Source organism: Choloepus didactylus, chromosome 16 (assembly GCF_015220235.1).
Source record: "Choloepus didactylus isolate mChoDid1 chromosome 16, mChoDid1.pri, whole genome shotgun sequence".
In the NCBI taxonomy this organism is placed as follows: domain Eukaryota; kingdom Metazoa; phylum Chordata; class Mammalia; order Pilosa; family Megalonychidae; genus Choloepus; species Choloepus didactylus.
Window position 1 is genome coordinate 10632023 of NC_051322.1, and position 13218 is coordinate 10645240.

At 40.0% G+C, this 13218-nt stretch overlaps 1 protein-coding gene across 2 annotated transcripts in view; it reads right to left on the reverse strand.

The window, feature by feature from the left end:
* Positions 1-188: 188 nt before the first annotated feature.
* DOK6 (docking protein 6) overlaps positions 189-13218 on the reverse strand; it is a 491683-nt gene continuing 478653 nt past the window's right edge. For both annotated transcript variants that reach the window (XM_037806228.1, XM_037806229.1), the window contains one exon: positions 189-7405. In XM_037806228.1, coding sequence (XP_037662156.1) covers positions 7266-7405 — 140 coding nt within the window. In that variant the 3' untranslated portion in view covers positions 189-7265. The remainder of the gene's footprint in view (positions 7406-13218) is intronic.

Here is a 13218-nt window from a genome sequence, read left to right on the forward strand (position 1 = left end):
TATTACTTACTCTCTTTGTAGCAATATAATTTGCAAGTTTCTTAGAATTATGAATATGACATGTAACAATAGATTAGGTTTATCTATTAACTGAGATATGGAAAATACAAATTAAGAAAAAGGTAATTGTTCAATTATGTATTTCATGTATTTTTAGCAAGGGGAAAAATCACACACACAGGTATAAGAAAACTTAATTTCCTAATTTTATTATTGCCTCATTATTATAATATTTTCAGTTCTGCCAGAAATTCACATTTTGGTTCCAGGGACAGTTAGTCTTTTGTATTCCATTCCAACAGGTGATCAGCTAGTATTTAAATACAGACGTCCCCAAACTATTATTTATCTGGAATAGATTGCAACTAAAAATAAAGTATGTCAAATCATATATTTTCCAATAGAATCATATTTATAATGGGTGTTTTATTTCTTATCAAGGGTCTAATGTCCAAGTCTATTTTTATCAGACTGCTCATAAACATTGTATTTAATCAACTACAAATGACATCCCTTTATAATGTACAGTATAAGACTTCACAAAGTATATATAAATTAATTAAATAAGGATTTACAGAGAGCAAACACATAACATAGTTCAATATATTTTAAAGTTTCATAGGGATAAGGATTTTGCAGTGGGGGTAATTCTGTGTGAATCTAAAAAAAAGTAAGCTAGTGGGATGCACAGAGTGGGTCTAAAGTCAAAACTGTGTGTGCCTGTGTGAGGGCTGGGGAGGAGTGGGTGCTGGGGACCCTCTGCAGATCTGGGCCGTCTTCCACCATGTAGAGTAAAGAGGAGAATGGCTTTTCTGCTCACTTATTGTCAGGGAGTGGACTGAGTTGTTGGTGTGATTCATGTACTACCTGCTATAAGTAAAATAATATAGAGCTTGTGATAACTGGAAAGAATCATCCTCTATTTTAGGTCATCACAAACCCTTAGGGTGCCATGCCCCCACACCCACAACAAACTTTTTTTTGTTTTTGTTTTGACAAGAGTAAGCATTACTCCTTGTGTTATGCAATTGATATAAAAATCCAAATTTGATCATGCTAATTTCTGATTGATATTTAATATCCAGATACTACTATCATTTTAATCTTCATCTTCCCCACATTCCAGCCCCTTTTGTCAAATAGCTAATTATCTAGAACCACTATAAAAAACCTTTGAAGCTTTTTTTTTTTTTTTTGAGAGAAATCCTGCATTGACTTAAAAAAAAATTATATCATCATCCCAATCTTCTTTTCCTGAAAAAAAATTTTCGATTCCTGACAATAAGCAACTCTTATGGGTGTGGGTCACTTGGATGAATTAAGACAGCACTCAACTTCCAACATTAGTAGCAGCATAGGGACTGGGTACATCCACCTGATGCACAATTCTATGTCCACAGAAGGGTCAATTTTATACTGTCTTTTAGAATAAAATGCATCCTAAAAGCATGGAAGAGATTGAGGAAGTAATTGTATCAACTACTAAAATTGGCCCAAAGTCATTAGAAACTTTAAACCCATTCATTCTTGTCACAACCAGGATGTATAATGGAAACAAGCATAGAAGAAGAGGTAAAATAAGAATATTACTCAAATAGAATCATTAAAGGGGAAATATTTCTATTAAAATGTATTTTTCTTCTGTTTTAAATGCTTACAAGATGTAATATCTTAAAATGGGGGAAAAGTGTCTGAAAATCACAAGTAAATTGTGTTTCTCACATTATTTATTAATTCTAATTTACTCATTTCCCTAAATTTCATTTAAATTTGAGTAACTGTCAACCGAAGTTTTTATGAGGAAGAAAATGTGTATGGTGTTTAAATGTAAAAAATTCTTTCTCAAATTTCCTTTGAAATGGAAGTTTACAAAGTTCACATGCAAAAAATGTAGTACTGATGTTATCAATTAGCTAATAAAACATTGACTAATGTCATAATAATTATATCATAAAGTGGTACAGAGTGATAAAGAACCAAAAATTATAACTGCAATTACAATATGATGAATTGTAGGAATACAAAGCACACCTCCTTAGATTTTCTTTTTTTAGTTTGCCTATAACTTAGGAAAAATAATCTTGAATTTCACAGAAAGAAATTGATGATGATAAGTCAATAAAACTTATGACATTCATTCATGGCTTCCAACAACATGGCACTCTTCACCAAGTCTAATGAATTGCTCCACAAAGCCTTTCCATTGATATAGCTGATGATGAATCCAGAAGGATTCATCTGGAAAATCTGAACAATATGGGAATATCGGAAAAATATGGGTAAGCACGTAAATGCACGAGGGCCTACTTCTTTAGCGGCCATGCGGCATTTCTCAGTTTCCGCTATGCCTAGATGGGAGAAAAGTTGGTGCAAGGAAGAAGTTGTGGGCCAGGAGCCTGGAATGATTTCAAACTATTCCTGGCTGTTTCTGTGACTTTGAAAAAAATCACATCTGTGGATTCTGGTTTTCTTCTGAGGGGAACTTAAAGCGGGACCTCTATTCTCCATGATCTTTAAGATTGCTTCCAGAGCTAGTGTTTTGCCTATCCAGAAAATGTGCCAAACATCAAGCAATACTTCTCTAAGTCTACAGGTCAACTAATGCCTTCATTAGTAGTGATAATTGTGGGGAGTATACCAACAAATTCACATTTTTGAATAGGAAAGTAAGGATTTGCGGTAGTTCCATAGAGGAAAAATGAGATTAATCTTTCAGGTTTGATTTACAGAAAATGCACAAATGAGTTTGCAGATCCTTTCAGATGTTTAGTCTGGAGCTGGCCTCACTGATAATATGTCCTCATGATAAAACTCAAATGAGGTTGACCATACAAAATCTCAGGTTACTGAAGATACATTTTTCCATGGGGATTTTGTTATACATTCTTTTTGTTAAACACTTTCCACTAACTGGACAGAAGCATACTTGTTGGAAATGTGTTTTCTTCCTTTGTAACTTCAAGACATGATTCAACTGGTTTTCTCTTTCAAGAGTACATTTAGCACAGGGATAAGCAGTAAGGGAGGCAGAGTCCTTGACACGAACCTGGGGTTAGGATGTTAGGAAAGGAGAGTCCAAGTATTACTCTGCATGTTTCATTGGTGTCTTTGTAACTTCATCTAAATTGTGGCCCTCCTGAAACTCTTTCTGTCCCCCACTTCTGCTCCTCCATGGGAAAATGCACTACATAATTCCATAGGCTAGAAATTTATGGGGGCATGTCACTTATCATCATAATTAAATGCATATTTAGTGGCATGTTATCTATTTTGAGCAGGATGGGGTCAGAGAACTGTAAAGTATAAGGACTGACAAAGTTACCTGAAATTGGGAGATATGTATAGACATGACATGTTAGCAGAATTGGAGAAAACTTGACACAATTTTCACTTTGAGCAGTTTTTAGTATTTTTTTTTTTTAAACATGAAGTGTTAAAGTCTTAAAGTTCAGCTCCACTGAATGTATACTGTCCATTTATTGTGCTGGGTTATAATTGTCAAAAATGGACAATTTTTATAAGAATATAATTTGCCTAGCTGGTCCTCACTCTAGCGTTGATGGCTGATTTTTTGTAAATGGTTCAAATAATTTCAGGAATATGATGCTCAAGCTTTTTTTTTTTTTTTTGCAAAGATTTCTGAAATATTGGCCAAAGGATGAGGGACAGACATAAATTTTTATGATGTATTTGTAAATATTTTCTATTAAGACACTGCATGCAATAAATTGGATCTGCAGAAGCTACTACCAACAGTATAAATTTATTAGTATGTTGTTTCTATATTGGACAGAAGGTGTAAGTGATTGAACATTTCTTGGGTGATAAATGATTTTAAACAAAATTACCCAGTGAAGATGGAGAAGAATTGTATGAGATACCAGGACTAGTACTCTAGATTACTATTTGCTGGAAAGGGTGTATTTTTGATACATATGTTTCATGTCATTTCACATGCCCTATCAAACAGCATCTTCCCTAATATATAAGTAAATATATATATTTTTATTGCATTAAATTCAAATTGTGGTAGTGGCCAGACCTATCAATTCATGAATATTTGCAACCTGCAAAAATAAATTAATTCTGAGAGTTTATTATTAGTTCAACAACTAAGAAACAGATATGTTTTTTTCCCCCCACCAGTTTAATAAACTTTTGGATCAGGATTATTTTGTACTTTTCTGCATCTTAAATATAATGTCATGTGTGGGTCACGTGCAGCAGTAATTAATATTATCAGAAGAAAAAACTGGGGACAGAAAAAACCAATCCCCTTATGCTGTCTCTGACAAGCTTTAGCCCACCACGTTCCCTCTGCTCTGACAAGAGCCTTCGTCATTGCTGTCTCCCCACCTGCCATGGAGATTGTGACCATCTTCATTCATCTGTACAAATCTGGATGGAACCCAACTGGACCACACTGAGAAGGAGGCAAAAGGTGAATAATTCACATCAATCCCTCCCTCCCAATGATAAAGTCTCCTGTATTTTAAAGATAGAATACACTCCCTGGAAGGGGAAAAACGACTTGCAAAGGGTGGAGGCATCTCAACCAAAACCTACAGTCTCAAGTGAGTTGAATACATGTCTCTGATCCTTCCAGTTGCTTGCGTGGAAATTTATGACATTCCAGGAGACTGATACAGAAATTTTCACGTTTGGTTTTTGCAGAAGATTTAACTGCTTGCCATTTTTATTACAATGCTCATTGCCTTATGCCAAGTAAGTTAGGTTAATATAAATTCTCCTATCTGTTCATTTAGCAATTTTGACTTAGCTACGATTGTATCAAGAGTATACTTGGAGAATAAATGTCGAAAAGGTAGGGTGAGATATTTTATAGCATTAATGCTCATTGTGATGAGACTGGGTTAAAGACTTGGGAAGGAAATTTCTCTCACACGCTAGTTTGATGACTCACTCTTTGCAGAGGGAACTGGCTCCAGGTTGTGCCTGGCGCTTGGTTAAATCTCATAAGCATGATCAGGTGCCTGTGGTACCTTCACACAGTCACTCAATCTCCCACAAGTAGACCCGAGAGCAGACTCACAGAATTAGCAGAATCTGTGGACTCACGGGCTGTGCTTCCTGCACATGAATAAAGCTGAGACATGAACCGGGACCCCAAGGGCCTGTACCCATAAGTCCCTCGTAGAACCTGAGGTCTCTAAGCCACAGCTCGACCGAGTGAGCCAGAGAGCATGTCTCTAAGTGCGGCACCACTAGGAGCTGTGTTAAATAGTCTCAGTGGGGAGGAGCTCTGGTGGATTTTACAAAGGGTGTTTCAAAAGCAGATGCCATGTGCTAAAGTCATTCCCAGATGGCTGACGCTGAAAGCTGGGATTTCAGGTAAGGCTGTGTTGAAGGAACGAGGCTGCCCCTCTTCTGCCCTGTCAGCAAAATTTTTTCACAGTTCAGAGTGTTTGGGTCATTTTCTTTTTATCCCCAAAGGCTTAGGATAATTATTTTTCCCAGTCACATGAACTCTTATGATTAGCATCATGATGGGGTTTTCATACTTAACTGAGGAATTCAGAGAATCTAGATAGTTGCACTAAGAGCAAATTTATTGAGGAGGGACTAGAACCATTTTTATTCCTAGTTATTCATTGAAATGAATTGTTAGTTTGCACTCAAGCCGTGGATAGAGAGGCAAAAAAATTCTTATCATAGATCAGTAAAGCAGGTGCCCTTTCAACAACCAGACTTTTTAAAGAATTTTGCTATTTAAAAAAATCAGGTTTTCCTCTTGCATGACTTGGGATCACTGCTCATCAAATCCACCCTGAACATCCTAGGCACATGACATTAGATGAGTCGGGAAGAATAATTTGTATTTTTACTCAAGTAAACTCCAAAGTTAAGGGCAAAAACATCCATGTTGACCTGAATTAGCCAAACTTTCCCAAATCATCTGGATATGACCACTTCCCTTTAAACCTTGTAGGTTCGGCCTTAGTGTCAAGGATGAAAAAAGTACATTTAATAGATTTTCTCTTACAATCTCTGCCAACACCTGTCCAGTAAAAGAAAAATAAAACCCAGCCAGGCGTGATTACACAGTCGATTACAAGCTCTCGATGGCCCTTGAGAATGGCATCAATGGCATTTAAAATGTTTGTATCTACAATCCTTTTTCTTCTTTTACTGATTGCAAAGTAGCTGAGCTCTTTTTAAGTCTAATTTTCTTTCTTTCTTCAACAGTTCCTCATTTAGAGTTCCTCTTTTTTCTCGAGGTTAAATGGAAGGTGATCAGTGATCACACTCAGTCTTCCTCACAGAGCTCAGAAGGACGGCCAAAGGGAGAGAAATTGCCCAAAACAAGGGACACTAACTGGGAAGACAGCGTGATAGCTAACGAGAAGTGTAGGACAACTAGACTTGCTCTTTGCTTCCTAAGTGTTTCCCTTTCTCACATTTTCATTTACACTTGTCATAAGAACCGACTTGACTACATAAATACTTTTGCTAATAAAAAGCCTTTTTTTTACAGCACTATTTAAAAATAGCTATTCAACATAACAACCTTAATTTGAATGCACCAAATCACAGTTTTCAACAATTTAAGTGAGTATATCCTGTCACCCTCAGCACACATTTGATATATTCTTGTTATATATAGATGGATATGGCCATACCATATCTGTATTTGTCTACATACATACACACACACAATTGTGCACACACACACACACGCACACACAGTAGAGCTACAGGGCCCTGCTTAATAATGAATTATAAACTTTGTGTTCCATTAATTGTCACTGGACTTATTTATATGGAGAGTTATGATGCCATTTGTAGAGCCTATTGGCTTTGTCCCTGTCAAAACCTTTAAAGCCAAACAGACAGTGTCCGAGGGCAGGCCCTGTCATCAGACAGGTGGACGGATGGCTCAACCATGGGGACAGGGGGACACAGCCCTCAGGGAGCCACGACCCTGTCTGGCGACTTCTCACGGTGCCGAGCTTCTGCTACTGTCAGACCCAAAGGATTTTGTTATTTAAATGACTGTTCATACGAATTTGGATTCTATTTTCATAAAACACAGACTCCCCCAAAGAAATTCAATAAATAAAGGACTTAGCCACTGGTTCAAGGAAGCAGAACTCCAGTTTTTAACCTTCCACTGTGATTGGGACTAGACCCGACCCATTTCAGTCTTGACCGTGGTTGGTCTCCCAGGGTGCAAGTGGCTCTTGACCCTGTGGGGGGTGGCCCAGGACAGACTGTCTCCCTGGTCAAGAGTGGCTCTCTGCGTGTCATTGAATGAGGCTGGAGCTGTAGCTGAATCCGTAGCTGTTTGACCGGGACAGCGGCTGGGAAGCTTCCTCATTCTGCTCTGAGGCATAGCTGGGAAATGTCTGTGCACGAGACAGCTTTGCAGATCCAAACCCGTGACCTAGAAGGAAAGACAAGAGCGCTGTACTAAGAAACCGACTCAGAAAAGCAAAGATACTTCCTAAGCAACAAATAGAACGATTATTTGATAAGTGAAGCAGAACACTCAACTCCCCAATATTGAGCTTGAGATGAGTAAGTCAAATTGAGAAACCTGACACCTTGATCCTCGATGAGTTAAATTTTTTTTTTAATTCAGAGCTCAATATTTTCCCCAAAAGTGTCTCATCAAACATTCTTGATGTCAGAGAGCTAGGCAAATTTTCTAGGGATCTCAAACTTCTAGTATCTTTCAACTTTTGGAAATAAGCAGGAATGCTTTTCCAAAAAAAGCTGTTTTGGATGAAGAGCTTTTATGCTGCTTTCTTTTCTTCTTTACTCATTTTCAGCATGCAAAAGCAAATTATATACTTTCTTAAAAGCTTTGTGCACAGCAAATCTACACTGTGTTGTAAGCAGCAGCCATCAATTATCAGGAAGAAGCTTTACAGCGATGGAGCTAGAGGCCCCGGCTTATCTTCAGCGAGTTTGTGAAACCCAAAAACTTGAACCTGCTTTGTGGGATGGCTCACGGAAACCATCAACTTTGATGGTTACTGAAATGGCCCACCAGTTACATCTTATATAAAATACACTTAAAGAAAATTCTATCTATGGTTTTGGTAGTTCGGATGCACCCCTATGATGAGAAATTTTGTCTAACACAAACAAAATCAGAAAGGATTCCTGAAATATTTGTGAGAATGCTAACAATGTACTGAAAAAAGCAACATCCCAAGGCTTTAGATGAACTTCCAGTAGCCTCCCCAACCTCTTTTTAACCAGTAATTATTCTTCATATTTGAAAACAATCAGTATCTGAAGGATGAGTTTAATGGAGAGAGAAGAAAAAAGATCCAGTAAGCTCTGCCTTGTCAGAGTTCATATTTTACCCAAACGAGTGATGCATTTAGTTTGATTTGTATTTTATCTGCTCTCTATGGGGAGCAAACCCAGAGAAGACAATTTAACACAGAAACATCAAGCATCCGGTTGTCAAATCTTCAGGAGGTGCTGTCCTGTGCAATGTCATCTGCTCAAAGCCCTTCTCATTGTCAGGGGTTTGGTGACCTGGAAAATATCCTTGCAGTGTCCGAAGCTTGGGTCAAAAGGGGAAACTCAAATGAAATTGGGTAATAAAAGGCCAATTTAAACTAGTAGAGTCACTTAAACCTTAGAAAATTGCTAGAGAAGAATCTCGCTTTCCAGATACAAATCCCTGCAGATTCAGTATATGCCCGATTTTCCTGTTGATTAAGTAAAGGAAGAGCACAGCAGGCCCAAGGGCGCACATCTGGGATGGGAAGGGGTCAGGTTGATCCTCCCTTGGCCCTCCCCTGTCCCTCACTCCTGGGGCTCCTGACCTTCCAGACGCTGCCCGAGGGCGTTCTCCCTCCATTTCCAGGGCTCTGCTCGCCCTCCGGTGACCCCATTTGCTCCCCCTGCCCCTCCAGGCCTGGCAGGAGAACGCCCTGTCATATGTGTCCCTCACTGTGCCCCCGGCTCTGAAAACAGTTACTTCTCAAATTCTCAGAAATCCCAGCTAAGCGAATTTTCCTTCTCCTGCAGGAGCCCGGTGTTTAAGGAGGGTAAAATGAAGCAGGGCAACAGGCAGGAGAGGGGATAAGTGGAGGGAGCAGTGGGAGGGGGTGAGGGGTGAGAGGGGGTGAGGGGTGGGAGCTCTGGAGCGAGAACCCCAAGGCACACAAGCTGCCTCTCCTACTTACTAACCTGTGACCAGCCTTGGGGGAAGTGACTTCCTCCATCTCCAGGTAGCTCAGTTCCCTTGTCTGCAAATTCTGGATGATAATACTGGTACTTACCTTGTACGGCTGTTTTCAGTATTAGGTGAGCTACTACTACATCTAAGTGCTGTCACTGAAGTTACAGAGTTAGGCTGTGCTGGATCATTAATGGTGGGAGGTCAGGGAAGGCCATCATGGGAGGTGGCATTTTGCAGAAACCTTTAAGGTGTTTACATAACAAAGCTCTGAGACACTGATCTGATATGGAAAAAAAATCACAAATTTTTCAAGCTATCTTACCATTGACTTACTAGATGATAATTTATAGCTTCTTTAAGTGGGGATACAGGCATTTATCAGCACAAACCAGCTGAGAAGTCTAAGATAAAAACATGTCTTGGCCTTTGTTTTAGCCTTTTTTTTTCCCCCACAGTTTTAGAAATATCTGGAAGAGAGCAACCCTGGAGTGCACTTTAGTATGTGTTATTAGTGGGTTAAAAGCTACGGCTTACAGTTTTTCGCCAGTGCACACACAGCGTAAAAGGCCAGTCATAAACTAACATTTACTAAGCACTTCTGAAACAGCTGAAGATGCCACAAGGATGACAAAGAGGTATAAGGAAGGGTCCTTGGCCTGTCGGAGTTCACAGGCTGCCCTGGGCATCGTGATCAGCCAAGGACAGACAATAACACAAAGGAACGTTCCAGGCCGCCGGGGCCTATACAGGAGCAGAGAGGAGGCCGAGGGACCTCAGCAGAGCTGAGTGATGTAACTGTGCACGGCCGCTCAACAATCATAAATCACTTCTGCTCCACGGCGTGTGCAAACCACCACCACCACAACACAGGCTTGTGAAACAAACAGACTTGAGTTCAAAACCCAGCTGCATTATACTTTTTGAGCCTCGTTTTCCTGCCTGGGGAGAAAGTACTTCTCCCAGGTGTTTTCAGCATTAAACACCTACAATGTACAGGAAGGTATCTGGCAGGGAGGTCCCCATAAGTGTTAGTTTCCCTCTTCTTTCCACTCTGATTGGGTCCATGTTTTTGTCAGCCCTTTTGTTCTTTCCCTGTACTTTCTCCACCAACTCAGCATACATCCCTCACCATGACATGTTTTGAATGATACTCTCATTCACTGCCAAAATTGCTTCCTCTATCTCCTCTATGAATAATTTCTAGTCTAATTGGAAGTTAAATTATGATTTTTCTTATTACTTCAACCATTTCTTTACAGACGATTCACAAATGATGCCATTTATTGCTTATCACAAAAATAACAGAACTCAACCTGACTATATGTAAAGGATTAATAAATGCTGTATGAGAACAGAAGAGGGAAGTAAAAAGCATTTTCCCAACACTCATTTGAATTATGTCTTTAAGCACCATTGACGAAAATGAAACAAACAAAAGTCCACTTCGTGACTTAAACAAAAACTTGATAGAACAGCCCAGTTCACCCGACTATACAGTTACTTTACTTAAATGCTGCTTGTACTTTCCCTCCAGAGCACCCGGTAAAGGCAGATAACAGTAAGCATGTCCCCTGGAGGTCTGGGGGATGCTACAGTTTAGAATCAACACATTCTGTTAATAGCTATTAGTCTATCTCAATAATCCTCTTGAATTTTGATTTCTACTATATTGTATATTTATGTATATGTACCTGCCCCAGATTGAGAAACATAGTTCCATTCCATAAAGAAGGAAATATATTGGGTACATTTTCAGAGATATTTAAAACATTTGCTTTATTCTAACAAAATTATATGCTTTTCTCCCACTCCCCACTGTGTTGTGCTGATTTGGATGTTTTATGTCCCCCCAAACTCCATGTTCTTTGATGCAATCTTGTCAGGGCAGATGGTAGTGTTGATTAGGCTGGAATCTATTGGTTGAGTGTTTCCATGGAGATGTGAATCAATCAACTGTGGGCAAGACCTCTGATTGGATAATTTCCATGGAGGTGTTATCCCACCCATTCAGGGTGTGTCTTAAATAAATCACTGGTGCCATATAAAACAGCTGACAAACAGAAGGAGCTCAGAGAAGCTACAGCCACAAGGGACAGTTTGAAGAATGCACAGGAGCTGAGAGAGGAGCTGAAACACAACCTGGAAGAAAGCAGACACCGGCCACCTGCCTTCCCAGCTAGCAGAGGGTTTCCGATGCTGTTGGCCTTTCTCCAGTGAAGGTACCTGATTGTTGGTGCCTCACCTCAGACACTTTATGGCCTTAAGACTGTAACTGTGTAACCAAATAAACCCCCTTTATAAATGTCAATCCATTTCCGGAGTTTTGCATAACAGCAGCACTAGCAAATGAACACCCACTCGTTCTAGAAAATCAACTGTACCATGAAACAGTGAAGAAGTCACTCTAGTCTTAAAGGGAAATGTTTCCTGGCATATCATAAAAAATTCAAGGTGGTAATGAACTGGAAGGCACACACACAAATGCAGTAGAAAATAACAACCAGGTTGGAATGCAAGACCAGAGATTCACGTCACGCAGGGGAGAAAAGGTGGAGGGGTCTCCTTCCTGAGAAGTTACAAGGAGTGACTGCCACTTCAGAATTGCCACTGCTTGTCCAGCTTCTGCAAGCCTCGATTTCTCTCTATGTACTAACTTTTCTATACTTCCTATTCTTGACATAACACTGAGAGGCAATTGTTTTTGAAGGAAGCCTGAAGGATGTCAAAGCATAAACCTCGTGGCTATTAATTAAATGGTGGGAGGCAATGGGCTTTAAAGCTACCTGATGATTTCAAATTATGTGTGTTTTGTTAGTTTGTTAGAATCTGGGCAAGATAAAAGGGATTTGTCCCTTTAAATAATGAAACAAACAAACAAAACAGTAAAAAACCTAAAAGTAAAAATGTTGTCTCAGAGGAAGGGAGCAGCCTGGACTAAAGGCATCGAGGGCAGTTTTGCCTGGTAGACTCTGAGGAGACACCACCTTCCTCTTGGAAGTTTTTGCAGTTGCTGGAGGAGAAAGGAGTGGCGTGCAGCTGCAGGAAGGAGAGGGCTGCATGGCGGAAACAGGTCTCCAAGGACCTCACTGCAGTGCATGGGGGGCCAGGATGATTTTCATGGGACGTTTAATCCTTGGATGCTTACCATGAAGCCAGGAAAAGTTGGAACCAGATTAGAAGTGGAAGTGGCTTGGGGCTGTCTACAGTATTTTAATAATAAGCTGCCATCTACTAGAAATGTCAGGGGCTCATTGTCAACATCTCTAAGCTGTCTTTGAAGTTTATTCAATTTGTTTCAATTTCAGTTCAAACCAGACTATGTTTGGGTTCTGTCTTTGCTCTCTTCTGGAGCGCTTTTGGAATTCTTGTGGACATCCTGGGCTGGAGCTTTGTGTTTGTTGGAGACAGTGAGACCTTTTGGAGGGCAACAGTGATCAGGTTCAACACATTTGGGCCAATAGGGAATAAAGGAAGCAAGTTGGAAAAGCGATGATATACTAGCCACTGCTCATTAACACAGATTTCATGCCTGCCTTATATTATGTAACTTAGAAATATTATTTATGGAAATCCTCACATCAGCTCTGTGGGTTGGGTTTGCATATCCTCATTTTACATGTGCAAAAAACTCAAGCGAAGTCTAGAAGCATTTCATGACTTGCCAACCTGGTGAGTCGTAGAGCAAGATGTCAGATCCACACGTGGCAAGTTGAATCATGTTCCCCGTGAAGATGTGTGCATGTCCTAACCCTCCTCCTGCGGGTGTCAACTCACTTGTAACTAGAATCTTTAATGATATATTAAGAAGAGGCCAAATTGAATCAGGTGGGCTTTAATCCTATATGACTGGAGTCCTAAGGAGGAAAGGACACTTGGGCACAGAACTAGAAGGCACAGGGGGGAGCGGAAAGAGATGGATCATCACGTGACAGAAGCAGAGACAGACTGCCAGCCAGACACCACCAGAGGCTGCAGACTGGAGAAGTCATGACCTACTGGACCTTGAGTTTGGACTTCAGCCTCCAAAACTGGGAGACAACAGTTGATGGTAT